At 31.4% G+C, this 26,766-nt stretch overlaps 1 protein-coding gene across 9 annotated transcripts in view; it reads left to right on the forward strand.

The window, feature by feature from the left end:
• The first annotated feature begins 13,607 nt into the window (after positions 1–13,607).
• LOC137235983 (uncharacterized) overlaps positions 13,608–26,766 on the forward strand; it is a 50,198-nt gene continuing 37,039 nt past the window's right edge. For 3 of the 9 annotated variants that reach the window (XR_010948190.1, XR_010948191.1, XM_067758718.1), the window contains exons 1-3: positions 20,086–20,440; positions 20,725–21,092; positions 21,211–21,336. Coding sequence is in view for 1 of the 9 variants with exons in the window: in XM_067758718.1 (XP_067614819.1) it covers positions 20,380–20,440; positions 20,725–21,092; positions 21,211–21,315 (534 nt within the window). In the remaining 8 variants the exon portion in view is untranslated. Of the gene's footprint in view, positions 13,840–20,085; positions 20,441–20,724; positions 21,337–26,766 lie in introns of those variants that run through there. The other 6 variants (XR_010948193.1, XR_010948192.1, XR_010948188.1 and 3 more) reach the window with 6 other exon arrangements.

A 26,766-nucleotide genomic window follows, 5' to 3' on the forward strand; every position in this document is an offset into this window, starting at 1 on the left:
TAGGCGCTTCCAGAATCTACTAGTCCAGTAGCTCTCAAACTTCTCAGCTGTAACTACAATTGCACAATTTTATAGTTTTTCTCATTGCATACTTATAGGGGTCTCTCAGATATATGCATGTGTTTGTGCATTGACTCTCCGCTGCTCGTATACGTACATGGTACATATGTGTAGACGCAATTATTGTTTCGTTTATGTAGATACATAATGATTGATCTATGGATGTAATATATTGTAACGAATGTTAGCAGCACTGAGCGATGCTATCGTCTCTAAGCCGATGCTAAGCAGTGACGTGAATGCACATGAATAATTCAATCATTATGTATCTACATAAACGAAACAATAACTGCGTCTACATATATGTACCATGTACGTATACGAGCAGCGGAGAGTCAATACACTAACACATGCATATATCTGAGAAGTTTGAGAGCTACTGGACTAGTAGATTCTGAAAGCGCCTAAAAGACGTATAAAATTGTGCAATTTTAGTAATAGCTGAGAAGTTTGAGAGCTCATGAACAATGCTAGTAGATTCTAGAAAAATGCGAACGAGGAAACCAAAGAGTATAAAAGGCGACAGATGTAGAGGCGCTGTAATTCAGTTTGAGTTGAGCTATCAATCAGTTTAGTTAAGCACGCGATCTGGTGGCCAATAGTAGAGTTTCATTTGAGTTATCAATCAGTTTGGTTATTAAGCCAGCGAGTAGCAAAGTATAAGTGTTATTGTGAAGTGCTTTAATAAAGGCCATTTTTCCATTATTTAATATTGGAGTTATTTATTCAACAGTTTAGTGATTCGAACTTAGCAGAGGATTGCAAATAAGAGGATTTGCAGAAAATTCGTTACAATAGCCGTGTTTTTTAACACGCGTATATCCGTTTACGCTTAAACTTTATATTGACTGCTATGCTGCGCATAAATTTTGTCCTACTAAATTTCAATACGCATTATACTCAGATGTAACTGAAATATGTGTCTTTGTTTCACCCTCTACACTAATTCTATGTATTCTATGTGTGTCCACAATTCATCGCAACTGATTCAGCTATATGTTATACCCTATGGCCATCAGAGCGTTGCGTCTCCGCTTTTCGGTACACCCTGTTGCTGTAGCTAGTTGTTTAACCACAGCCGCTAGATGGGTCTCCTAAGCATTATCCAAGCGAAGATAGGCGTTTTTTTACACGCGCAAACGAAACGTATACGCGCGTGTTAAAAAACACGGCTAATATATATCAGTCGTTTCATTATTAGAGGGTAATACAGTGGACCCTCGGTTAATGAATGCCCCGCATAACGAACATTTCGCATAACGAATACATTTTTTTGGGAAAAAAGTTTCGCTTTACGAACGAAGTCTCGCATAACAACCTAAACAGGGGAAACCCCGAATTCACATTATTGGGCTGTCTGCGTTTAGCTTTTGCTTCATAGTTCAGAATTTTGTTTTATTTTAGTGCAGAATTGTTCGTAAAATTAACAAGACGTGTTGAAACATACAAATTTTTTATTTTTAATTTTGCTTTTATAAAAATTGCAAAATAACTAACATAAAATGCCCTCAAAAAAAAATTCGGAAAAGGAGAAAAATACAAGGACCAAAATAACTATTGAAATGAAACTCAAGATCATTCAAAAACATAAAGGAGGTTTGGGTGTGGCTGATTTAGGACGTGCGTTCAACTTGTCGAAATCAACGATTTCTACTATCCTCAAGAATCAGGACAAGCTTGAGGTGCTAAACGCTTCAAAGGGAGTATCAAGAGTTTCTTCGCAACGACCACAAATTCTCGATGATGTTGAAAGATTGCTTTTGATATGGATTAACGAAAAGCAAATGCAAGCTGACACAATTTCGCAGAATATAATTTGTGAGAAGGCTAAAACGATATTCACTACTCTGATTGAAAAGTCGCCAGGAACATCAACAGCAAGAAGGGAAGACTTCAAAGCAAGTAAGGGGTGGTTCGAGAATTTCAAAAAACGTACTGGTATTCATAGCGTTATAAGGCATGGTGAAGCAGCAAGCTCAGACGCTAAGGCTGCCGAGAGTTATGTAGGCGAATTCAAGAAGCTTGTGGATACTGAGGGTTACTTGCCCCAGCAGGTGTTTAATTGCGACGAAACGGGTCTTTTTTGGAAAAAGATGCCCAAGCGAACTTACATAACAGTAGAGGAGAAAGCAATGCCCGGCCATAAGCCAATGAAAGACCGCCTTACTCTGCTTTTTTGTTCCAATGCAAGTGGCGACTTGAAAATAAAACCGCTACTTGTCTATCATTCAGAGAATCCACGTGCCTTCAAAAAGCATAATGTTGACAAGAGTAAGCTAAATGTCATGTGGAAGTCGAACAGTAAAGCTTGGGTGACACGTGTTCTTTTTACTGAGTGGATCAATAATGTTTTTGGCCCCTCTGTGCTGAAATATTTGATTGAGATGGATTTGCCTCTTCGTGTCCTGCTTATTATGGATAACGCTCCTTCACATCCACCAAGTTTACAAGATGAACTCATTGAAGAGTTTAAATTCATCAAAATTCACTTTTTGCCACCTAATACAACCCCATTGCTTCAGCCCATGGATCAGCAAGTGATTTCTAACTTCAAGAAGCTTTACACAAAAGAACTTTTCCAGCATTGCTTTGACGTGACTGAAAAAACAAATCTTACTCTAAAAGAGTTTTGGAAAGATCACTTCCACATTGTTGCCTGTCTCAAAATTATTGATAAGGCATGGAAAGGCGTTACTAAGAGAACACTCGAATCTTCCTGGAAAAATCTTTGGCCCGACCGCTTTGCCGAATGCACATTTGAAGGACTCGACGCAGTATCTACGGATCCAATAACCAACGAAATAATATTTTTGGCTGACCGTATTGGGCTAGAGGTGGATGGAAATGACATCGCTGAACTTGTGGCAGAGCACAGTGAAGATCTGACTACCGACGAGCTTATAGAATTGCAATGTGATTTACAACAAGATGTTAAGAAGCAAACTTTATCAGACGAGGAGATAACCGAAGAACAGCAACCGTCTAGTGCAATCAGAGAAATGCTCAAAGCATGGGAGTTTGTGGCATCATACGTTAAAAAGCATCACCCCAGTCAGACAGCGGCAGTACGTGCAACAGAATTAAAAATAAATAAATGTAAGGCGCGATAACCTCCGAAGAGATCTAAGGCCGAGCTTCTCTTCCAATTTGCGTCGTGCTCCTCTTGATTTTTCCCTACAAATTGGCCGGACGGGACCTACATGTTTTATGCCGACTCCGAACGGCATCTGCAAGGCAGATGAGTTTTCACTGAGAGCTTTTCATGGCAGAAATACAATCGGAGCGCTTGCCAGACACTGCCGAGGGGCGACCCCGCTTAGAAAAATTTTCTTCTAATTGAAAAATCATATTTCTAAAATTTTTTGATGTTGCTTTGCCCGGGAGTTGAACCCAGGGCATACGGTGTGATAGGCGGAGCACGCTACCATCACACCACGGTGGCCGCGTGCAACAGAATTATTCAACGATAATGCTGTGTCCCATTTTGAACAAATTTTGAAGGGACGTCAGAAACAAACGACTCTAGACAGCTTTTTGCTTAATGTAGATTAATAATGCTAGGTACTAGGTTTCTTTCAATAAAAATTCAAATTGAAACATATAAGACTGTATTTTTTTCGACCTGGAACGCATTATTTTAGTTTACATTGATTCTTATAGGAATAATGGTTTTGCTTAACGAACGTTTTGCATAACGAGCAAGATGCTAGAACCAATTGTGTACGTTAACCGAGGGTCCACTGTAGTTCTTCTGACAAAATGCAATTATGGATTTATAATTTTCTGCCCTTTTATTTCAGCTATTATTTTCTGTGCTTTAATTCTATTGATGCAAAATTTTTTCACAATTTTAGAATCAGTTATGCTATTTTTCATAAGCATATTTAAATGATCCATAGTTGTAAATGACAAATTGTGCTCGGCAACAAAACAACTTAACTTCTTTGAAAAATTTAAAATTTTTTTGTACACTCAGAGCTGCTTTGCAAATGACTTGAAGTGTTGCGATGTATTTTACAAAAATGTACCAAGTATGTCAACGTAGTACCAACGTACTTTCGGGAAACGAAATGTACCAAAAAAAGTACAAATGTACCATGATTATCATTACTGATGTACATACTTGTACGATTAAATCGATAAACTTCCCAGTAGCAAAAGGTAATATATGTATAGGAAATGAGTTAGTAATAGCCAAAGTGAGGGTCCACTACTGAATTCATCGCTGAATTTTAACACAGCGATGTCCTACGAAATTCATACCTGAACAACTCGCTTACCCGTGGATATTAACCAGTCAATTATATGAATTACCAATTCACATACTTGGGGAAATTAATTGATCAGCTCTTCACATTACCGACATACATACTTTGATTTAAATACTTGTTCAAAATAACAACAACGATTTTAAAACGAAATTTGTTTCTTCTCTCACCCCGTAACCTAATACTATGTTCAAACAGAAAAATAAATTGAGGAAATTTCAATTTGAATTGAGTGCTGTTCATACAACTCGATTTAGCTTACACAATAGTAATTTGATAGCTGGTTGGCTCATCTCTACATCAAGAACATACCTTTGTTCAGACTGTTAAAATGAACACGTACATTATTAGGCGAATGAAATGGAATGAAAACATAAAACTTTGAAATTTTTGTGTGTTGTAAGAAAATGTGTTCAATGTTTTGGTTTTATTTTGAGTTTGCCATCTTCTTTTGACAATCCCTACTCCAGTGAAATGAAAGACATAAAATCAGCTGATGAGATGAGCCAACCATATAGTTAAGCCATGCGTAACTGACGTTGAAATATACTCAATAAACACACTTTACAATGTTGCATTTGCAGTTTGAAACAATTTATTACGCAATTTTTTTTAAATTGGCAATTTATTTTACAATTTATTATATGCCAAATTGCGTAATAAATTGCCCAAATAGTAGAAATTGCCAATTTGGTGTGTGTTTGAACTTAGTATAATACCAACTCGCTTACCTTTTTCAGTTCTGAATTATTTTGCTACTGGGTTGTTAGCCGTGTTTTTTTTTACACGCGTATACGTTTCGTTTGCGCGTGAAAAAAACGCCTATCCTCGCTTAGATAATGCCTAGGAGACCCATCTAGCGGCTGTGGTTAAACAACTAGCTACAGCAACAGGGTGTACCAAAAAGCGGAGACACAACGCTCTGATGGCCATAGGGTATAACATATCGCTGAATCAGTTGCGATGAAAATTGTTGCTTGCTCGCAACGCAAAAGCTTTACACTTTTACCTGTATAAAATGGCGGTGTGCCAGTGCAACTCTGTGAAACTCTCAATTCGTTCTTGAGTTCCACATATACTCTGTTAATATGAGTGCAGATCACCTACCAGATTGCGCATTCACGAGTTCAAAATTGCTGCGTTCTGCGCAGCTACATCAGAGTGGACTGTTTGAGCGAATGAAAGAGAGAGAAAAACAAGAGCTAAAGGAAGATGACGTAAGACCTGCCCATAAAAAAGAGATGATATAATGTTTACATTCGCAATGCGCAATCTTCTTGTGTGATTTGTGATATGAGTGAATATGGTGAGATGAAATGTTCTTTGGATGCACTATAAATGTTGATAATTTTCTGGGGTAGGAGTAACACTATTAAGGCTTCACCATTTACTTAGGCAACAATTTTTTTCAGAAAAGAAAACGCTATTAGTCATAATTTGCGACAGTGCTCCATGTCCAATAGACATCGCTGTAGCTAACCGTTCAGGTGGACGATCGAAGCTGTTACGCCGTGGCCCTTATTCACCCATGATGAACCCTATTGAAACCATTTGGGCTAAGATAAAAACATATGTTAAGTGTCACATGACCGTTCCCATTGTCGAATTTCAAAATTTAGCAGAACAACGGTTACAGTACTTGGAAAATTTTGTGGACGAAGCTAAAGTAACCATAACTGGAGGTGATTGTGCACGAGCGTTTCTTCATTCATCCTCTTTCAATACAAAATAAGCCTGTAGGCAATTATAATAAAATTGTTATAATATTTTTGTTCTCATTTTCGATTGGTGAATTCTTGTTTTCAAATAAAAATTTATGTTTTTGAAATGATAGTTTCTTATTTTTAAATGAAATATTCTCGTTTCCAAGTAGCTTGTCTTATTTTCAAATAACGGTTTCCTTTTTTGAAATGAAACATTCTTAATTTGAAGTGAGTATTCTGATCTTCAAATAAAATTGTCTCATTTTAAACTAAAGTTATCTTATTTTAAATTAACAATTCTGATTTTCAAATGAAATTTTCTCACATTAAGCTGAAGGTTTTTCATTTTAATTTGCTATTCTGATTTTCAAAAGAAGTTTTCTTATTTCAAGTTGATGTTTTCTGATTTTAGTATTAAAATGGTGTAGTTTGGTTGAAATTCACATTTTAGAAGAGTTTTGGTATATTTTTTTTCCTCGTTTGGTACAAAATAAAAAAATCCATTTATCATCGCTGGTTGGAAAACTTCTTTTACCGTGCTAGTCAAGGCCTTAATGCGCATCCCACAGTGCACGAAATTCAATATATTGTGGCGCGCTTGACTTTAAAAATAATGCGCCGCACATTTGTAGAAAAGTGTATACGTTTACGTTTGCGCGTAAAAAAAACGCTTATCCTCGCTTAGATAATGCTTATGAGACCCACCTAGCGGCAGTATAGTGTTAACTACTTTGTATTCTTTAATTTTTAAAATAATTTTTAATTGAGTTTTCATGTTAACTTAAAATTTTTCAATAACTTCAAAAAAAAGAAAATTCTAATTAGTTTTAGTTTGAAAATATTTAAACTCAAAAGTAAATAAAATAATATTTGTAAAAATAAATATTTAAATATTTGGTTAACCACCAAATATATTGGCGATTCTACGAACGGACCTAATTTTTAAATCGATATTTGATACAAATGCTGAATGTTACGTATCACAGAGATACTGAGCAATGCAATAACACAAATAGAAGTGCAACTAAGTGACGTGCTACCAAAAAAAAAAAAGTTTTATTAAGGTGTCTGAACCAATTGCAGACTATCAACCGGTTTCGGTAAATGTGCACACGATCCAATACAAAAATGCGTGAACTGATTTCTCAAAGAAAAGTTAAATCAAAAATATCTACAAGAATTAGGAAGATTAAATAGTGAATTCTTAACCGAAATTTATCTAAAAATAACTCTAAAATTGTGCACAAATATCTTTCAATATTTATATGAAGTGAACTAAAGAAGTTATTATAATAAAACAAACATCCAAATTTAAAAATTTAGTATACAAAGATATAAACTATGAACAAAGATACAAATATAAATAAACTATCTATGTAAATATAAATATTTAAAACTTTATTATCTATATTTAAACCCTTAAAATTTAACTAAATACTTAAAAATTAAAAACTATTTACAATTGAGTTATCCACTTCATTACAACAAGAGCTATTTTACGCACAATACACACAAGAACGGATTTAAAATATAAGACATAACGTAGAAAATGACGAGATTTATAAAGAAAACCACAAAGCCATTGCATAAACAGCAACAACGATGTATTCAATTGTTATCACTTCCAAAAAACGCAATTGATTCCCTTAAAATCTCTACAATCATCAATCAACTACTTATTAATTTTAATATATATATATTTTTTTTTTTTACTAAATTAAATTTTATGTAAGTATAATTATTATTTTAATATTAAATTTAAAATCTTCTATTATAATTTAAATTAAAATTTTAAACCCTTTAAATTTTCAAATTTATTTTAAGATTATTTTTATATTTTAAAAATTCTATATAAATTATTTAAATTTATTTATTTTTTATATAAAAATAAATAGTTTATTTAAATTGTTAACTCCCTTTCCAAAAAAAAATCTTAAATATTTCCTAATTTTCAAATCTTTCATTTAATTTTTTTTTTTCATATGGTTCTACGTTCTCCAATACGAACCCGTAAGTTTACAAATTCGGAAAATCAAAACAACAATTATACAAATAACACAATGACTCACAACACAACTCAAAATTCTAACATTAATACAACACAAAACAACATCTCTAATATAACACAAGATACTTCAACACAAGATAACTTTACAAAATTTCCTTCTACTAAATCTGTTAAATTACCACAATTATGGCAAGATTGTCCTGATGCCTGGTTTTTACTTGTTGAAGGACAATTTGAAATTAATAATATCACTGATGATAATTTAAAATTTCAAAATGTTCTAATTACTCTTCAACGAGATACTATTTCTAAAATTTTAGATGTTATTAACCCTCCTCCTCTTTTTAATAAATATGATACAATCAAAAAAATTCTATGTGAAAGATTTTCTCTTAGCGTAGAAAAACGATTAGAACAATTATTTTCAAAAGCTGAACTTGGTAATCGTTCACCATCTGAATTATTCAGATTTATGAAATCACTTATAGGTTCAGCCTCCATAGTTAGCCAAGAATTACTCTTTAAATTGTGGATTCGTAAATTACCACAAGAAATACAAATTCATTTGACTTCCAATAATAATCAAAACAGAGATCAAATTATTATTTTTCATTAATACAACACAAAACAACATCTCTAATATAACACAAGATACTTCAACACAAGATAACTTTACAAAATTTCCTTCTACTAAATCTGTTAAATTACCACAATTATGGCAAGATTGTCCTGATGCCTGGTTTTTACTTGTTGAAGGACAATTTGAAATTAATAATATCACTGATGATAATTTAAAATTTCAAAATGTTCTAATTACTCTTCAACGAGATACTATTTCTAAAATTTTAGATGTTATTAACCCTCCTCCTCTTTTTAATAAATATGATACAATCAAAAAAATTCTATGTGAAAGATTTTCTCTTAGCGTAGAAAAACGATTAGAACAATTATTTTCAAAAGCTGAACTTGGTAATCGTTCACCATCTGAATTATTCAGATTTATGAAATCACTTATAGGTTCAGCCTCCATAGTTAGCCAAGAATTACTCTTTAAATTGTGGATTCGTAAATTACCACAAGAAATACAAATTCATTTGACTTCCAATAATAATCAAAACAGAGATCAAATTATTATTTTAGCTGACAAACTTTTTGATTTAATCAATAATCCTCATTTTTCCAAATTTCCTGTAGTCTCAAGTATAAATAATAATATTTTAGAACAATGCGTTAAAAATTTAACTGAATTAACCACGACTATTTTTCAAAATTTAAATAAAATTTCTAATGATATTAATCAATTACAAATCCGTTCAAGATCTAAACATAGAAATAGATCTAAATCTTGAAATTTTTCAGGATCAAGAAATTTTTCAAACAATCGTAATTTTAATTCACAAACAACTATTTGTTGGTATCACAAAAAATTTAAGAATAACGCTCTCAAATGTATACCCACATGCAATTTTAATCAAAATCATAATTCAAATTACGAACAAAATTTAAACTGAAACGATCCATTATGACGGTGACAGATAATGGAACTATTATTAAACCTACTCGTCGCCTATTCATATTTGATAAATTCAATAAACTTAATTTTCTTATCGATACCGGTGCAGTTGTATCAGTTATTCCCTTTTCTAAATTTAAAATTTATAAAAGAAATTCGGATCTTACTTTGACTGCAGCAAACGGTTCTTCAATTGAAACTTTCGGTACAAAACTACTTAAAATTGATTTAGGTTTAAGAAGAGATTTTGAATTTCCGTTCATTATTGCGAATATTGATACACCAATTTTAGGAGCAAACGTTTTAGAAAAATTCGGAATTATTGTCAATATTAAAAATAAAGAAATAATGGATTCTACTACAAAAATTAAAGTTGCCGGATCTTCTGGATTTTCTAATATTTTCTCACTCAAAATTCCTATTGTCGAAAATAAGTTTTCAAAATTACTTAATGAATTTCCATCTATTACCTGCGAACCAGATTATACTAAAAAAGTTAAACACCATACGGTTCACAGGATAGAAACAAAAGGTATTTTACCATTTCCGAAACCCAGACGTCTTGATCCAATCAAACTTAAAATTGCTAAAACTGAATTTGAATTTTTAGTTAAAACTGGTATATGCAGACCCTCAAATTTTCCTATTACATCTCCACTTCATCTCGTTCCTAAAAAAGAGCCAAATGATTGGAGACCTTGCGGAGATTATCGAAGACTTAATTTTATTACTACACCAGATCGGTATCCTTTACCACATATTCACGATTTAACAATTGATTTAAAAAACAAACAATTTTTTTCCAAAATTGATCTTGTGCGTGCCTACCACCAAATTCCAATGGCAGAAGAAGACATTCATAAAACTGCAATAACTACCCCTTTTGGAATGTTTGAATTCGTAAGAATGACCTTCGGTTTACGAAATTTCCAACGCTTTATTAATGAAGTATTTTCTGATTTCGATTTTGTATTTACATACATTGATGACATTCTTATTGCCAGTGATAATGAAGATCAACATATAAATCATTTAAAATCAGTTTTCAAAAGACTTGAAGAATATAATTTAAATAGTAAACCTTCAAAATGTACTCTCGGTGTAAATAAATTAAATTTCTTAAGTTACGAAATTTCAGGCGAAGGTATTAAACCATCTTTAGATAGAATTGAAATCATAACAAATTTTGAAAAACCAATTTCTATAAATAAATTACAAAAATTTTTAGGTATGATAAATTACTATCACAGATATATTAAAATGTTAGCAACAGAACTTAGTCCTCTTCATGAAATGTTAACACACGCAATTAAAAACAAACTCAAACAATTAAATTGGACAAATGAAACCACAACAGCTTTCGAAAATGTTAAAAAAATGTTTGCTAAAAATACTTTACTTACACATTTCGACAAAAATGGTACTATTATATTTGACAAAATTCACTCATCATCTCATCCAAGTATAAGAACAACTAGAAAATTAATTCAAAATAAATATTATTGTCCTAACATGCGTAAAGAAATTAACGATTGGACTTCATCTTGCATCAATTGTCAAAAATCCAAAATTTCAAGACATACTAAATCTCCTATCCAAAAAATTCAAATACCATCAGGCCGTTTTGAACATATTCATATGGATATTGTTGGACCTCTTCCAGTTTCAAATGAAAATTCTTATATTTTAACAATTATTGATAGATTTTCACGTTGGCCTGAAGCTTATCCACTTAAAGATATTTCAACAAATACTATAGTAAAAACTTTTATTCAAAATTATATACCACGATTTGGTATACCATTGAATATTAGAGTAGAGCAAGGTTCACAATTCACCTAAAAATTTTTTACGGAATTAACTAAACTTTTAAGTTCCCATAAAATTCATACATCTCCTTACCATCCCCAAGCAAATGACATGATAGAGAGATTTCATCGAACTTTAAAAGCAGCAATTATAGCATCAAAGGACTCGGTTCATTGGTCTGACATTTTACCATTCATTCTACTTGGTTTACGAACTTCTATTAAAGAAGATTTAAAATGTTCATCTGCTGAACTTGTTTATGGCCAAACACTTAGAATACCTGGTGAATTAATTATTTCAAATAGTAATAAAGAACATGATTTTTCTAATGACGCTCTTCATAAAATAAGAGAATATTTTTCACTTGTTCGTTCTAAAGTTTTTCATCATAAGAAAGAAAATTTTTTCGTTCCTAAACAATTAGAAAATTGTGAGTATGTTTTTGTTAAAGTTCTTCGTAAATCTAATTTAGAATCACCTTATGAAGGACCTTTTAAAGTTATCTCTAAGAAACATAAAACATTTACAATTCAATACAAAAATATTATTAACAATATTACAATTGATTTACTTAAACCAGCAAACGTACTTATTAACACTAATTTAAATACAAATACATTAAACAACAAAAAACAAAAAAGGTTACATTTAATATTAATTAATAATTTGTTTGTTTCAAATTTTCTTGGAGGGGGAGTAAATATAGTGTTAACTACTTTCTATTCTTTACTTTAATTTTTAAAATAATTTTTAATTGAGTTTTCATGTTAACTTAAAATTTTTGAATAACTTCGAAAAAAAAGAAAATTCTAATTAGTTTGAAAATATTTAAACTCAAAAGTAAATAAAATAATATTTCTAAAAATAAATATTTAAATATTTGGTTAACCACTAAAGGCAGTGGTTAAATAACTAGCTACAGAAGAGGGTGTACCTAAAATCGGAGACACAAACCTCTGGTGGCCATAATGTATAACATATAGCTGAATCAGTTGCGATGAATAGTGGACAGGTATAGGATATATAGATTTGGTGTAGAGGATGAAACATAGACACATATTTCAGTTGCATCTGAGTATAATGTTGTGAGGATAAAATCCCCCAAATTAACTTTTTAATAATCATCTGGCAACATTTCAACATTGTTACTCACAATGATATTTAATTGTGAATAGTACAAATAGAAAGAACCAAATACACAATAATATATCATGAGCATTGAAATATAGCATGTAAGAGAGAATACGATATATGTGGGGTAAAACATGAAAATGACGAGTGCCAAGAGTGACATCGGCATTTTCATGTTTCACCACCATCAATATAATTCTGCCAACTGAAAGTTACTGACGTGCGCAAAAAAAAGTTGATTGTGATTTTTAAAGAAAATAAAGATAAATATAATTTTCACGCAGTAAATCAAAGTGCGAGTATTTATTTAAATTTCGATGAAGGTTAAAGTGTGGCGACGTTGACCACCACGATTTTAACAGATTACTGTCGGCACAATATGGCGACAATCTGGAGGCGGCGCCCTCCAAGAACAAATCTTGGCAAGTAACCTATAGCGTAAGTTTCCAGGAGTAACATGGCGACCGTGAGGCTGGAGCCTCGTTCATTTTTCATCTTGGCATCGTGGCGAACCGGTAATTTTTTCGTTTTGGACAGCAGCGGTGAGTAGAGTGGAGTGAAAATTTGCAAAGTGGTGGTGCAGTGGAAAAAAAACAAATTTAAATAAAATTTTTCTAAAAAATATTTAAACATTTTTAATGAAAACGGAAATAATAAAAATTTTCTAAAAAAAATATCTATAATTTTTAATAAAAACGGAAATAATAAAATTTTTCTAACAAATATCTAAACATTTTTAATGAAAACGGAAATAATACAATTTTTCTAACAAATATCTAAACATTTTTAATTAAAACGGAAGTAATAAAATTTTTCTAACAAATACCTAAACACTTTTAATAAAAACGGAAATACTTTAATTTTTCTAACAAATATACGTAAATCTATTAACGAAAAACAGAAGTAATACAATTTTCTAATAAAAACATGCAAATCTACAACGAAAAACAGAGTTAATACAAACTCCTAACTAAAGTCCATAAATTCATAATTAATTTAACTAAATTTCACAATTAAAATTTATAAAAAGCAACAGAAATAAAATATTTTTTTCCCTCAATTAAATCTACGACTACAACAAATATAAAAAGAAGCAGAGATAATACAACAAAAAAAAAATAATTATAAATTCGAAAAACTAATTCGCCTACGTAAGGGCAAACTGTACCACCCACCATCGGAATTTCTAACGGCATTCCTCCACCTACTCACATAACGGAACGCGAAAAACCACCACCAATACAGCGCCATTTTTACCGCAATCAGTAGCAGCAACAACACCAGCAGCGATTCAGGTCTGCCAGCGCAGCAGCAGCAGTGACGGAAACTAGCAGCAGCGAAAATTAAGTATATATATGTATTTATTTAAAATTATTCTTGCTTACGGTTTTCTTTTTCAAACATATATACGTATATAAGACATTTTAATTACCATTAAATGCAATGCATTGGCTTATCATATAATTAACTTGGATTGTTTCAATAGCATATAAATTTTGGATTTTGATATTAGAGTGGTTTTCGATAAAACCAAATTAATTTTTTTTTTTGATACATACGGTGGTTTTTGATAAAACCAATTAATTTTTTTTGATACATACGGTGGTTTTCGATAAAACCAATTAATTTTTTTTGATACATACGGTGGTTTTTGATAAAACCAATTAATTTTTTTTGATACATACGGTGGTTTTCGATAAAACCAATTAATTTTTTTTTGATACATACGGTGGGTTCCGTTAAAAACCAATTAAGATTTTTTTTTATTACATGCGGTGGTTCCGTGAAAAACCAAATTGAGATTTTTTTTGAATAAAGCGGTGCGTCCGTGAGTACATTTTAAGACTTTTACCAATTAATACTTACATACTTTTGAGCCATTTTGAATTCAATTACTTTTTACTAATTTTTCATAAAAATTTACTGCAGTATCAATTAATTCTTATAATAAATTGTTAAATATTTCTTTAAATTTTTCCTTCGCTCTTTTTCCTCAACAATTTAACTTCAATCTTAAATTCAACATTCAAACAAGTGCTTTAGTAATTTCATATGTACAACCTTAGAAGTGGTAGACAAGTGCAAAAAACTTCAGATTCAGAATCCGATTCAGATAAATCAGGCTCAAGCTACGAAAGTTTAGCTTCATCTTCGACCGAAAAAGTCACAAACCAGGAAAATAGATTCTCTTTATCAACAGATTTTCCAGGCTTCGAAAATTCTTCCATTAAAAATTCAACTTCTAATTTAGTTTCAAATCTCAACGATTCAAATAGTGAAATTTTAACTTCTACTCTAAAATCAGATCCTAACGATCCAAATAGTACAAACGTGGCCTCATCTTCTTCTAATTCAGCTCCAGATCTTAACGATCAAATCATGACAACACCAGAGGATAAAAGAATTTTTATTAACACATGTGCTAATTCTATTAGAGAAAACTACAGTGGTGATCCACTAGCACTTTATTCTTTTATAGACAAAATTGCATTACTCGAACAATTTCGCCACTGCAGATTTAACCGATACTTTTATAGCGTTCTTAAAATCAAAATTAGAGAGTAAAGCTCGTGAAGCACTACCAACACAAGTAACTTCAGTCAATGAAATTAAAACAGCTCTACGTAATAGGATCAAACTAGACAACTCGAAAGTTGTAGCAGGGAGAATTGCAGCGTTGCACGTTAGCGTTAATAATTATACAGACTTTGCCAAAAAAGTTGAAGATTTACCTGACTCACTTGAGCGGTCTCTTATTATTGAAGGGATCACTCAAACGAAAGCTCATGAAATGGCAGTCGAACAAACTGTTAACGTGTGTCGTTTAAACGCAAAATCCAATTTAGTAAAAACCATTTTAGCCTCAACGGCATTTACTGATCCGAAAGACGTAGTAGCAAAATTAATTGTAGAACAAAACAATGAAGTAACTGAGCGTCAGCTTTTAGCTTTTCGATCACGTGGTAACAGTACATTTAGAAATTCACGTGGTAGTTATCGAGGTTTTTACCCAAACCGTGGCTATACTGGTTATAGAAACAATAATTCATTTTCATACAATAGTAACTATAACGGTAACAATAATCAAAGATATAGGAATTATAACGGAAATAGATATCAGAATAATCACAATAATAATACGCGTCCAAATACCAACCCTAATCGAAACAATAGTAACAATAGAAACAACAATTCAAGATCCTCAAACGGTAGAGGTGAAACGCAAACGTTCGCGCTTTAAACGCCAGTGCCCCTCAGGATCGAACACTGAGGGAGGACGAATTAAGCGAGTAAGCGAACTTCTCTCACCAATAGCCATCTATTGTTTAAATTTAAATTACTCTGATTTTATAGAATTACAACTAAACGAGTCACAAAAATTTTGTTCTTTCTTAGTAGACACTCAAGCGGACATTTCCTTAATAAAAATATCATGTCTAGACAGAAATATTTCCTTAAACACGAACGACATCATTAACATTACCGGTGTCTCTTCCAATTCAGTTTCCACTTTAGGTAAAATTACAGCAAATTTAAATTTTTCAAACTTTTCTATTAAACATACTTTACATGTAGTGAATGAAGACTTTAATATTCCATCCGATGGCATACTGGGTAAAGATTTTCTGAAAATTAACAAATGCATTATTAATTATGAAAGAAATAGTATTTCGTTTGGGTAGGTAATGAAAAAGTCGCGATACCAATCCTGCACGGAACAGAAAGCGACAGTTGTATCATTCCACCAAGATGCGAAATATTCAGACCTTTTGATTTAGGAGATTCACCCGAGCCACTTTTCGTAGACTCGCAGGAAATCGAAAAAGGTGTTTTCACAGCTAGGTGCATTGTTAATTCCAGTAACCCAATTATTAAAGTTATAAATACCACAGATGATATAAAGTATGTGAAAATAAAAAGTATTCGGACAGAAAAACTTTCAAACTACAATGTTTATACAATTAACAAGACAGAAACAGAAGAAAAACGTACGAAAAACCTAACTTCGATTTTAAAAAATCAAATACCTCAACGTGCTCATAGTAAATTAATTGACCTTTGCATAGATTATGCCGACATTTTCGCTCTTGACACGGACAAAATGACTTTAAATAACTTTTACGAGCAAAAACTAAGATTGACACACAACGATCCGGTATATGTTAAAAACTATAGATTGCCATACTCTCAACGCGAAGAAATAAATCGCCAAGTAAATAAATTATTAGACAATGATTTGATTGAACCCAGTTATTCGAATTACAATAGTCCTTTGATTGTAGTCCCAAAAAAAGATACTAATGGTCAAAAAGCATATCGTATGTGCGTAGATTTTCGCGCGGTAAACAAAAAACTCATTGCTGATAAATTTCCACTAGCTAGAGTTGACGATATTTTAGACAATCTTGGCAGGGCAAAGTATTTTTCCACATTAGATCTTTTTTCAGGATTTCACCAAATCCCCTTGCATCCTGACTCTCGTGACATTACGTCTTTCAGCACCGACCGTGGCGCATTTAGATGGAAAGTGCTTCCATTCGGCTTAAATATAGCACCAAATTCATTCTCGCGAATGATGGCCATAGCTTTTTCGGGTATACCACCCAATGTCGCATTTTTGTACGTCGACGATATTATCGTCATAGGGTGTAGCGAAGCACACCACATTAAAAATCTTTCAAAAGTCTTCGATACTTGTAGATCTTTTAATCTCAAACTTAACCCAAATAAATGCAACTTTTTACGACCAGAAGTTACATTTTTAGGTCATAAATGTTCAGCCAAAGGTTTGTTGCCAGACGACTCTAAGATAAACGCAATTAAAAAGTATACGAAACCGACTGACAAAGACGCGGTACGACGATTCGTCGCGTTTGCAAATTATTACAGACTGTTTATACCTAATTTTGCGTCTTTGGCAGCGCCCCTAAATCGATTAAGCAGAAAAAGAGTTGAATTTGTATGGGATGTAGAGTGCGAAAGAGCATTTTTATCTTTGAAAGCAGCATTACTTTCACCAAAATTACTTCAATATCCAGATTTTACTAAACAATTCATTATTACAGTTGATGCTTCCACAACTGGATGTGGCGCTATTTTAAGTCAAGAACAGCAAGGTAGTGATTTACCAATTTGTTTCGCTTCCAAAGCATTTAATAAAACAGAACAGAAAAACCTATTATAGAATTAGAGCTTTTAGCTATTTACTTTGCAATCAAGCAATTTCGACCATACGTTTATGGCACCCATTTCATTGTAAAGTCAGATCATAGACCTCTAGTATTCTTATTCAATATGAAAGACCCATCTTCAAAACTTTCCAGAATAAGACTGGAACTATCTGAATATAACTTTACTGTTGTATATATAAAAGGTAAATCAAACGTGTGTGCTGATGCACTATCGCGAATAACAATCGATGAGATTAAAGAAGCTAATAAACAAATTCTGGCAGTACAGACAAGAGCCATGACAAAAAAGGCAAACGACAAAAATTTACATAAGAAAACAGACAAAAACGACGAAAAACAACCTACTTTACATGTCTACGACAAATTTTCTTTCAATTTTTCAAAAAAGATTCCACGAATAAGATCTGCAATTACGTATGATAAAAATAGTAAAACAACAAATTTAAGAATTTTTGCGCATATTAAACATAAGAAACTCGAGTTACTTAGTTTTGAGGTTGTTAACGAAATAATGACTTTAGAGAAATTACTTTCGAGGCTTGAATCAGAAGCCGGCAAACGCAAAATTAAGCAGATTGAATGACCTAAAAACGATATTATGTTCGAACATTACACTATTACAAATTTCAAAAATATTGGAAATAAAATTTTAAAATCTTTAGAAATTATACTAACAGATCCAGTGGAGACAGTAACAGATGAAGATACAAAATTAAAACTTATGAAAATTTACCATAATGATCCCATTTCTGGTGGACATTGCGGAATGAAAAGACTTTACGCAAAATTGCGAAAAAAATTTCATTGGAAGAACATGACTCGTGATATATCGAAATATATCAAAAATTGTAAGGATTGTCTCTTAAACAAGGTTAAACCTAAAACAAAAGAAAAACTTGTTTTAACACCAACTCCTTGTAAACCATTTGATATACTAGTAATTGACACAGTAGGACCCCTACCTGAGTCCAAATATGGTAACAAGTTCGCACTTACCATGATTTGCGACATGACTAAATATCTGGTAACAGTCGCTGTACCAGACAAATCGGCAAAAACAATCGCTTCAGCTATTTTTGAAGGATTCATTTTAACTTACGGCACAATGAATGCCATAAAATCAGATTTAGGTACTGAATTTAAAAATGAATTATTCGAAGAATTAACAAAGCTTTTAAATATTCAACATAATTTTTCAACTGCATACCATCATGAAACTGTTGGCACGATTGAACGTAATCATAGAGTTTTTAATGAATACTTACGTGCATATTTAAAAGACAATTTTTCTGATTGGGATGTTTATTTAAAATATTTTACCTTCCTACACAACACTACGAGTAGCACAGTTTTCGACAATCAATTTTCGCCTTACGAGATAGTTTTTGGGAAAAAGGCAACTTTGCCTAGTTTAGGATGCAGAAAACGCACAAAATGGCACAAAACCTAATTAATAAAAATAAATTACAAAGTAAAAACCTGTACGATAAAACGGCACTACCTTTAATTGTAAAAATCGGAGATAAAGTACTTTTACAAAAAGAACCACATCATAAGCACGAAAATATTTATCAAGGTCCGTTTTTTATAACTAAAATTAACGAACCTAATGTAACTATTTTCGATGAAGTTAAAAACAAGGAAAAAGTGGTACATAAAAACCGCCTAAATAAAGTAAACTAACATTACTTCAATATTTTTACTTTAAATTTGAAAAAAAAAACACAAATCCAAAATTTACTTACTAGCATGTAAGCAGCCACGAAGGCTTAAAAACTGTTAAAACAACAAAAAAAAAGAGAAAAAAAAGCACAAATTTTGTTAATTCAAAAACCATATTTCAAAACAGCAAAGACTAAAATTGTAAAAATTTAACAAATCTAATATATATTACAATGTAACTATTTACAAAAGAAAATTCAAACAAAACAAACATGAATGTAAATAAAATTTGAGTATTTTTACTTCTAAGTTCATTTGTAATAATCAGTCATAAAAATGGTTCCGAACCAACGAATTAAAAAGGGGAGGTACACCCTAATATAAATATATATTCGTTTGTTCGCAACAATTTCTATAAGTTATGGCAAAAGAAGAATGTGACAAAATTGATCACTTTGTCAATTCTTCTTTTCGCCAAAAAGGGTGATGTGAGGATAAAATCCCCCAAATTAACTTTTTAATAATCATCTGGCAACATCTCAACATTGTTACTCACAATGATATTTAATTGTGAATAGTACAAATAGAAAGAACCAAATACACAATAATATGTCATGAGCATTGATATATAGCATGTAAGAGAGAATACCATATATATGGGGTAAAACATGAAAATGACGAGTGCCAAGAGTGACATCGGCATTTTCATGTTTCACCGCCATCAATATAATTCTGCCAACTGAAATTTACTGACGTGCGCAAAAAAAGTTGATTGTGATTTTAAAGAAAATAAAGAGAAATATAATTTTCACGCAGTAAATCAAAGTGCGAGTATTTAATTAAATTTCGATGAAGGTTACAGTGTGGCGACGTCGACCACCACGATTTTAACAGATTATTGTCGGCACAATATGGCGACAATCTGGAGGCGGCGCCCTCCAAGAACAAATCTTGGCAAGTAACCTATAGCGTGAGTTTCCAGGAGTAACAATGTGTACTGAAATTTAGTAGTACCAAAGAGAGTAGATTATCTATGAGGAGCTTGTGGTCGCCAGAACCTCGTCTGTTAATGAAACGGTATTCGCCGCTCGAAGGTGAGGTTGACAATTGGGTTTGGAGAAGCAATATATTGCGTTGGCAACCCAAAAAGGTTGCGCTACACATCCCCTTGAATCTGGAATTTTAGTCGCCTCTTACGACAGGCATACCTACCGCGGGTATATTCTAACCCCCTAACCCACTAGCGGTACAGCTTTATAATTGCCTTTACTTTTGCATCGATTTAGATCGCAGATTATTGCAAATTGCAAATGTCGCAAATAGAACTAATTATTTAATTTCTCTTTGTTTTTTTATCTTTTCCCCTTTTACTCTATAGCCCCGAAAATGGACCACGTCCCTATCAATGCAATGGGTACACAAGTGCAAACGAAAACCAAGCAATCATTCGATACATCATTGATCTCGGAAAAAGCTTTGGACGTTATGAAAGTACAGGCGGAACAATTGCAATCACAAATAAACTATAATCAGGAACAGCGAGGACGTTTAGAACGTGATGTGTGTCAATCGAACACACAAAAGCTCTATATTGTTCTAAAGAGTTTAAGGGAACAACTACCAACTATTTTTAATCAATTGGAGGCACAAGAGCGAGAAAAAACTACGACTGATGCGTGTGTGACGAAAAAAATGGCCGAAATTAAGAAATTAATTCATACGATACATGATGATAAATTAAAATCGGTACAAACAAATATTAACAATTTAATTACTCAAATTAAGAAACAGAAAAACAATATATACAAATGGAAAGTTAAAGTAAAAACTTCCGAAATTAAAAAATAGAATTTTTACATAGCAGAAATTTAAAGGCTCAAGGCAAGTTGGGGGCAATGAGCACCAAGCGCTAACGAAACAGCGATTGATGGTGCAAACACGAAATTATCGGGCATCGAAAGAGCAATAGTTGCCTTACAAAAGTTTGAAGGTGAGTTGCGAATATAAATATGTATATGGGACCTGGAATCATGAAACGACCCTATTGTGCGAAAATAGCGTTCTTTGAGTGATTCTTATAGGAAAATTAACGCTCTTTCCAATGGAACAAACACTTTTCAGTTTGCAGTTTTCTATCTTTCTTAGTTTCTTCAAAAATCACATTTAAAGCCAAATCGGACCACAAATACGATTTTTTTATTTCAAGTTGATGTTTTCTGATTTTAGTATTAAAATGGTGTAGTTTGGTTCATGGTTTGGCCTATGGAAGCAGAGGTAGAGGGCGGCCCCCACTCCGTTGGAAGGACCAGGTGGAAAACGATTTAAACTCCCTTGGTGTGACCAATTGGCGCCGGTTGGCGGAGCGAAGGAGCGACTGGCGCGCCTTGTTGGACGGCCATAACCGTTTAGACGGTTAAGCGCCAATTAAGTAAGCAAGTAAGTAAGTTTGGTTCAAATTCACATTTTAGAAGACTTTTGGTACATTTTTGGATGATTTGGTACATTTTTTTCCTCGTTTGGTACAAAATGAAAAAATCCATTTATCATCGCTGGTTGGAAAACTCCTTTTACCGTGCTAGTTAAGGCCTTAATGCGCATCCCACAGCGCACGAAATTCAATATATTGTGGCACGATCGACTTTAAAAATAATGCGCCGCACATTTGTAAAAAAGTGTATATGTTTACGTTTGCGCGTAAAAAAACGCTTATCCTCGCTTAGATAATGCTTATGAGACCCACCTAGCGGCAGTATAGTGTTAACTACTTTGTATTCTTTAATTTTTAAAATAATTTTTAATTGAGTTTTCATGTTAACTTAAAATTTTTCAATAACTTCAAAAAAAGAAAATTCTAATTAGTTTGAAAATATTTAAACTCAAAAGTAAATAAAATAATATTTGTAAAAATAAATATTTAAATATTTGGTTAACCACCAAATATATTGGCGATTCTACCAACGGACCTAATTTTTAAATCGAATCGAATGTGGCGCTTTACGTATCACACAGCTACTGAACAATGCAATATCACAAATAGAAGTGCAACTAAGTGACGTGCTACAAAAACAAAAAAAAAAACGTTTTATTAAGTTGTCTGAACCAATTGGGGACTATCAACCGGTTTCGGCAAATGTGCACACGATCCAATACAAAAATGCATGAACTGATTTCTCAAAGAAAAGTTAAATCAAAAATATAAAATTGTGCACAAATATCTTTAAATATTTATATGAAGTGAACTAAAGAAGTTATTATAATAAAACAAACATCCAAATTTAAAAATTTAGTATACAAAGATATAAACTATGAACAAAGATACAAATATAAATAAACTATCTACGTAAATACAAATATTAAAAACTTTATTATCTATATTTAAACCCTTAAAATTTAACTAAATACTTAAAAATTAAAAACTATTTACAATTGAGTTATCCACTTCATTACAACAAGAGCTATTTTACGCACAATACGCACAAGAACGGATTTAAAATATAAGACATCACGTTGAAAATGACGAGATTTATAAAGAAAACCACAAAGCCATTGCATAAACAGCAACAACGATGTATTCAATTGTTATCACTTCCAAAAAAATCAATTGATTCCCTTAAAATCTCTACAATCATCAATCAACTACTTATTAATTTTAATATATATATATATATATATATTTTTTTTTTATTAAATTAAATTTTATGTAATTATAATTATTATTTTAATATTAAATTTAAAATCTTCTATTATAATTTAAATTAAAATTTTAAACCCTTTAATTTTCCAATTTATTTTAAGATTATTTTTATATTTTAAAAATTCTATATAAATTATTTAAATTTATTTATTTTTTATATAAAAATAAATATTTTATTTAAATTGCTAACTCCCTTTCCAAAAAAAAATCTTAAATATTTCCTAATTTTCAAATTTTTCATTTAATTTTTTTTTTTCATATGGTTCTACGTTCTCCAATACGAACCCGTAAGTTTACAAATTCGGAAAATCAAAACAACAATTATACAAATAACACAATGACTCAGAACACAACTAAAAATTCTAACATTAATACAACACAAAACAACATCTCTAATATAACACAAGATACTTCAACACAATATAACTTTACAAATTTTGCTTCTACTAAATCTATTAAATTACCACAATTTTGGCAAGATTGTCCTGATGCCTGGTTTTTACTTGTTGAAGGACAATTTGAAATTAATAATATCACTGATGATAATTTAAAATTTCAAAATGTTCTAATTACTCTTCAACGAGATACTATTTCTAAAATTTTAGATGTTATTAACCCTCCTCCTCTTTTTAATAAATATGATACAATCAAAAAAATTCTATGTGAAAGATTTTCTCTTAGCGAAGAAAAACGATTAGAACAATTATTTTCAAAAGCTGAACTTGGTGATCGTTCACCATCTGAATTATTCATATTTATGAAATCACTTATAGGTTCTGACTCCATAGTTAGCCCAGAATTACTCTTTAAGTTGTGGATTCGTAGATTACCAAAAGAAATACAAATTCATTTGACTTCCAATAATAATCAAAACAGAGATGAAATTATTATTTTAGCTGACAAACTTTTTGATTTAATCAATAATCCTCATTTTTCCAAATCTCCTGTAGTCTCAAGTATAAATAATAATATTTTAGAACAATGCGTTAAAAATTTAACTGAATTAACCACGGCTATTTTTCAAAATTTAAATAAAATTTCTAGTGATATTAATCAATTACAAATCCGTTCAAGATCTAAAGATAGAAATCTCGAAATTTTTCAGGATCAAGAAATTTTTCAAACAATCGTTATTTTAATTCACAAACAACTATTTGTTGGTATCACAAAAAATTTAAGAATAACGCTCTCAAATGTATACCCCCATGCAATTTTAATCAAAATCATAATTCAAATTACGAACAAAATTTAAACTGAAACGATCCATTATGACGGTGACGGATAATGGAACTGTTATTAAACCTACTCGTCGCCTATTCATATTTGATAAATTCAATAAACTTAATTTTCTTATCGATACCGATGCAGTTGTATCAGTTATTCCCTTTTCTAAATTTAAAATTTATAAAAGAAATTCGGATCTTACTTTAACTGTAGCAAACGGTTCTTCAATTGAAACTTTCGGTACAAAACTACTTAAAATTGATTTATACTATGTTCAAACAGAAAAATAAATTGAGGAAATTTCGATTTGAATTGAGTGCTGTTCATACAACTCGATTTAGCTTACTCAATAGTAATTTGGTAGCTGGTTGGCTCATCTCTACAGCAAGAACATACATACCTTTGTTCAGACTGTCAAAATGAACACGCACATTATTAGGCGAATGAAATGAAATGAAAACAAAAAACTTTGAAATTTTTGTGAGTTGTAAGAAAATGTGTTCAATGTTTTGGTTTCATTTTGAGTTTGCCATCTTCTTTTGACAATCCCTACTCCAGTGAAATGAAAGGCATAAAATCAGCTGATGAGATGAGCCAACCACATAGTTCAGCCATGCGTAACTGACGTTAAAATATACTCAAAAAACACACTTTACAATGTTGCATTTGCAGTTCGAAACAATTTATTACACAATTTTTTTTAAATTGGCAATTTATTATATAACAAATTGCGTAATAAATTGCCCAAATAGTATAAATTGCCAATTTGGTGTGTGTTTGAACCTAGTATAAGGTTTAAGAAGAGATTTTGAATTTCCGTTCATTATTGCGAATATTGATACACCAGTTATAGGAGCAAACTTTTTAGAAAAATTCGGAATTATTGTCAATATTAAAAATAAAGAAATAATGGATTCTACTAAAAAAATTAAAGTTGCTGGATCTTCTGGATTTTCTAATATTTTCTCACTCAAAATTCCTACTGTCGAAAATAAGTTATCAAAATTACTTAATGAATTTCCATCTATTACCTGTGAACCAGATTATACTAAAAAGGTTAAACACCATACGGTTCACAGGATAGAAACAAAAGGTATTTTACCATTTTCGAAACCCAGACGTCTTGATCCAATCAAACTTAAAATTGCTAAAACTGAATTTGAATTTTTAGTTAAAACTGGTATATGCAGACCCTCAAATTCTCCTATTGCATCTCCACTTCATCTCGTTCCTAAAATGAACCAAATGATTGGAAACCTTGCGGAGACTATCGAAGACTTAATTTTATTACTACACCAGATCGGTATCCTTTACCACATATTCACGATTTAACAATTGATTTAAAAAACAAACAATTTTTTTCCAAAATTGATCTTGTGCGTGCCTACCACCAAATTCCAATGGCAGAAGAAGACATTCATAAAACTGCAATAACTACCCCTTTTGGAATGTTTGAATTCGTAAGAATGACCTTCGGTTTACGAAATTTCCAACGCTTTATTAATGAAGTATTTTCTGATTTCAATTTTGTATTTACATACACTGATGACATTCTTATTGCCACTGATAATAAAGATCAACATATAAATCATTTAAAATCAGTTTTCAAAAGACTTGAAGAATATAATTTAAATATTAAACCTTCAAAATGTACTCTCGGTGTAAATAAATTAAATTTCTTAAGTTACGAAATTTCAGGCGAAGGTATTAAACCATCTTTAGATAGAATTGAAATCATAAAAAATTTTGAAAAACCAATTTCTATAAATAAATTACAAAAATTTTTAGGTATGATAAATTACTATCACAGATATATTAAAATGTTAGCAACAGAACTTAGTCCTCTTCATGAAATGTTAACACATGCAATTAAAAACAAACTCAAACAATAAAATTGGACAAATGAAACCACAACAGCTTTCGAAAATGTTAAAAAACTTTTTGCTAAAAATACTTTACTTACACATTTCGACAAAAATGGTACTTTATCATTAGCAGCAGATGCATCAAATGTTGCTATTGGAGCAGTTCTTCAACAAACTAGCAATAATATACTAGAACCCTTAGCTTATTTTTCAAGAAAATTAACTACAACAGAAACTAAATATTCAACATTTGATCGTGAACTTTTGGCAATTTATAATTCAATTAAACATTTTAAACATTTTCTTGAAGGTAGAACTTTTACAATGTATACTGATCATAAACCTTTAATTCATGTTCTAAATTCTAAAGTAGATAGATCTTCTCGTCAACTACGTCATCTTGAATATATTGCTCAATTTACAAATTATATTCAATATATACGTGGAAAAGACAACATAGTTGCCGACTCACTTTCCCGTATTCCAGAAATAAATGCAATTTCAACTCAAGATATAAATGTAGAAACTTTATATAAAGAACAGCAAACTGATACATTTTTACAAAAAACCATTTCTGATCCAAATTCTAAAAATAATTTAAAAGAAATTCATATTCCAATTATTAATTTAAACATAT

The sequence above is a fragment of the Eurosta solidaginis genome, unplaced genomic scaffold (assembly GCF_040869045.1).
Source record: "Eurosta solidaginis isolate ZX-2024a unplaced genomic scaffold, ASM4086904v1 ctg00001171.1, whole genome shotgun sequence".
NCBI lineage: Eukaryota > Metazoa > Arthropoda > Insecta > Diptera > Tephritidae > Eurosta > Eurosta solidaginis.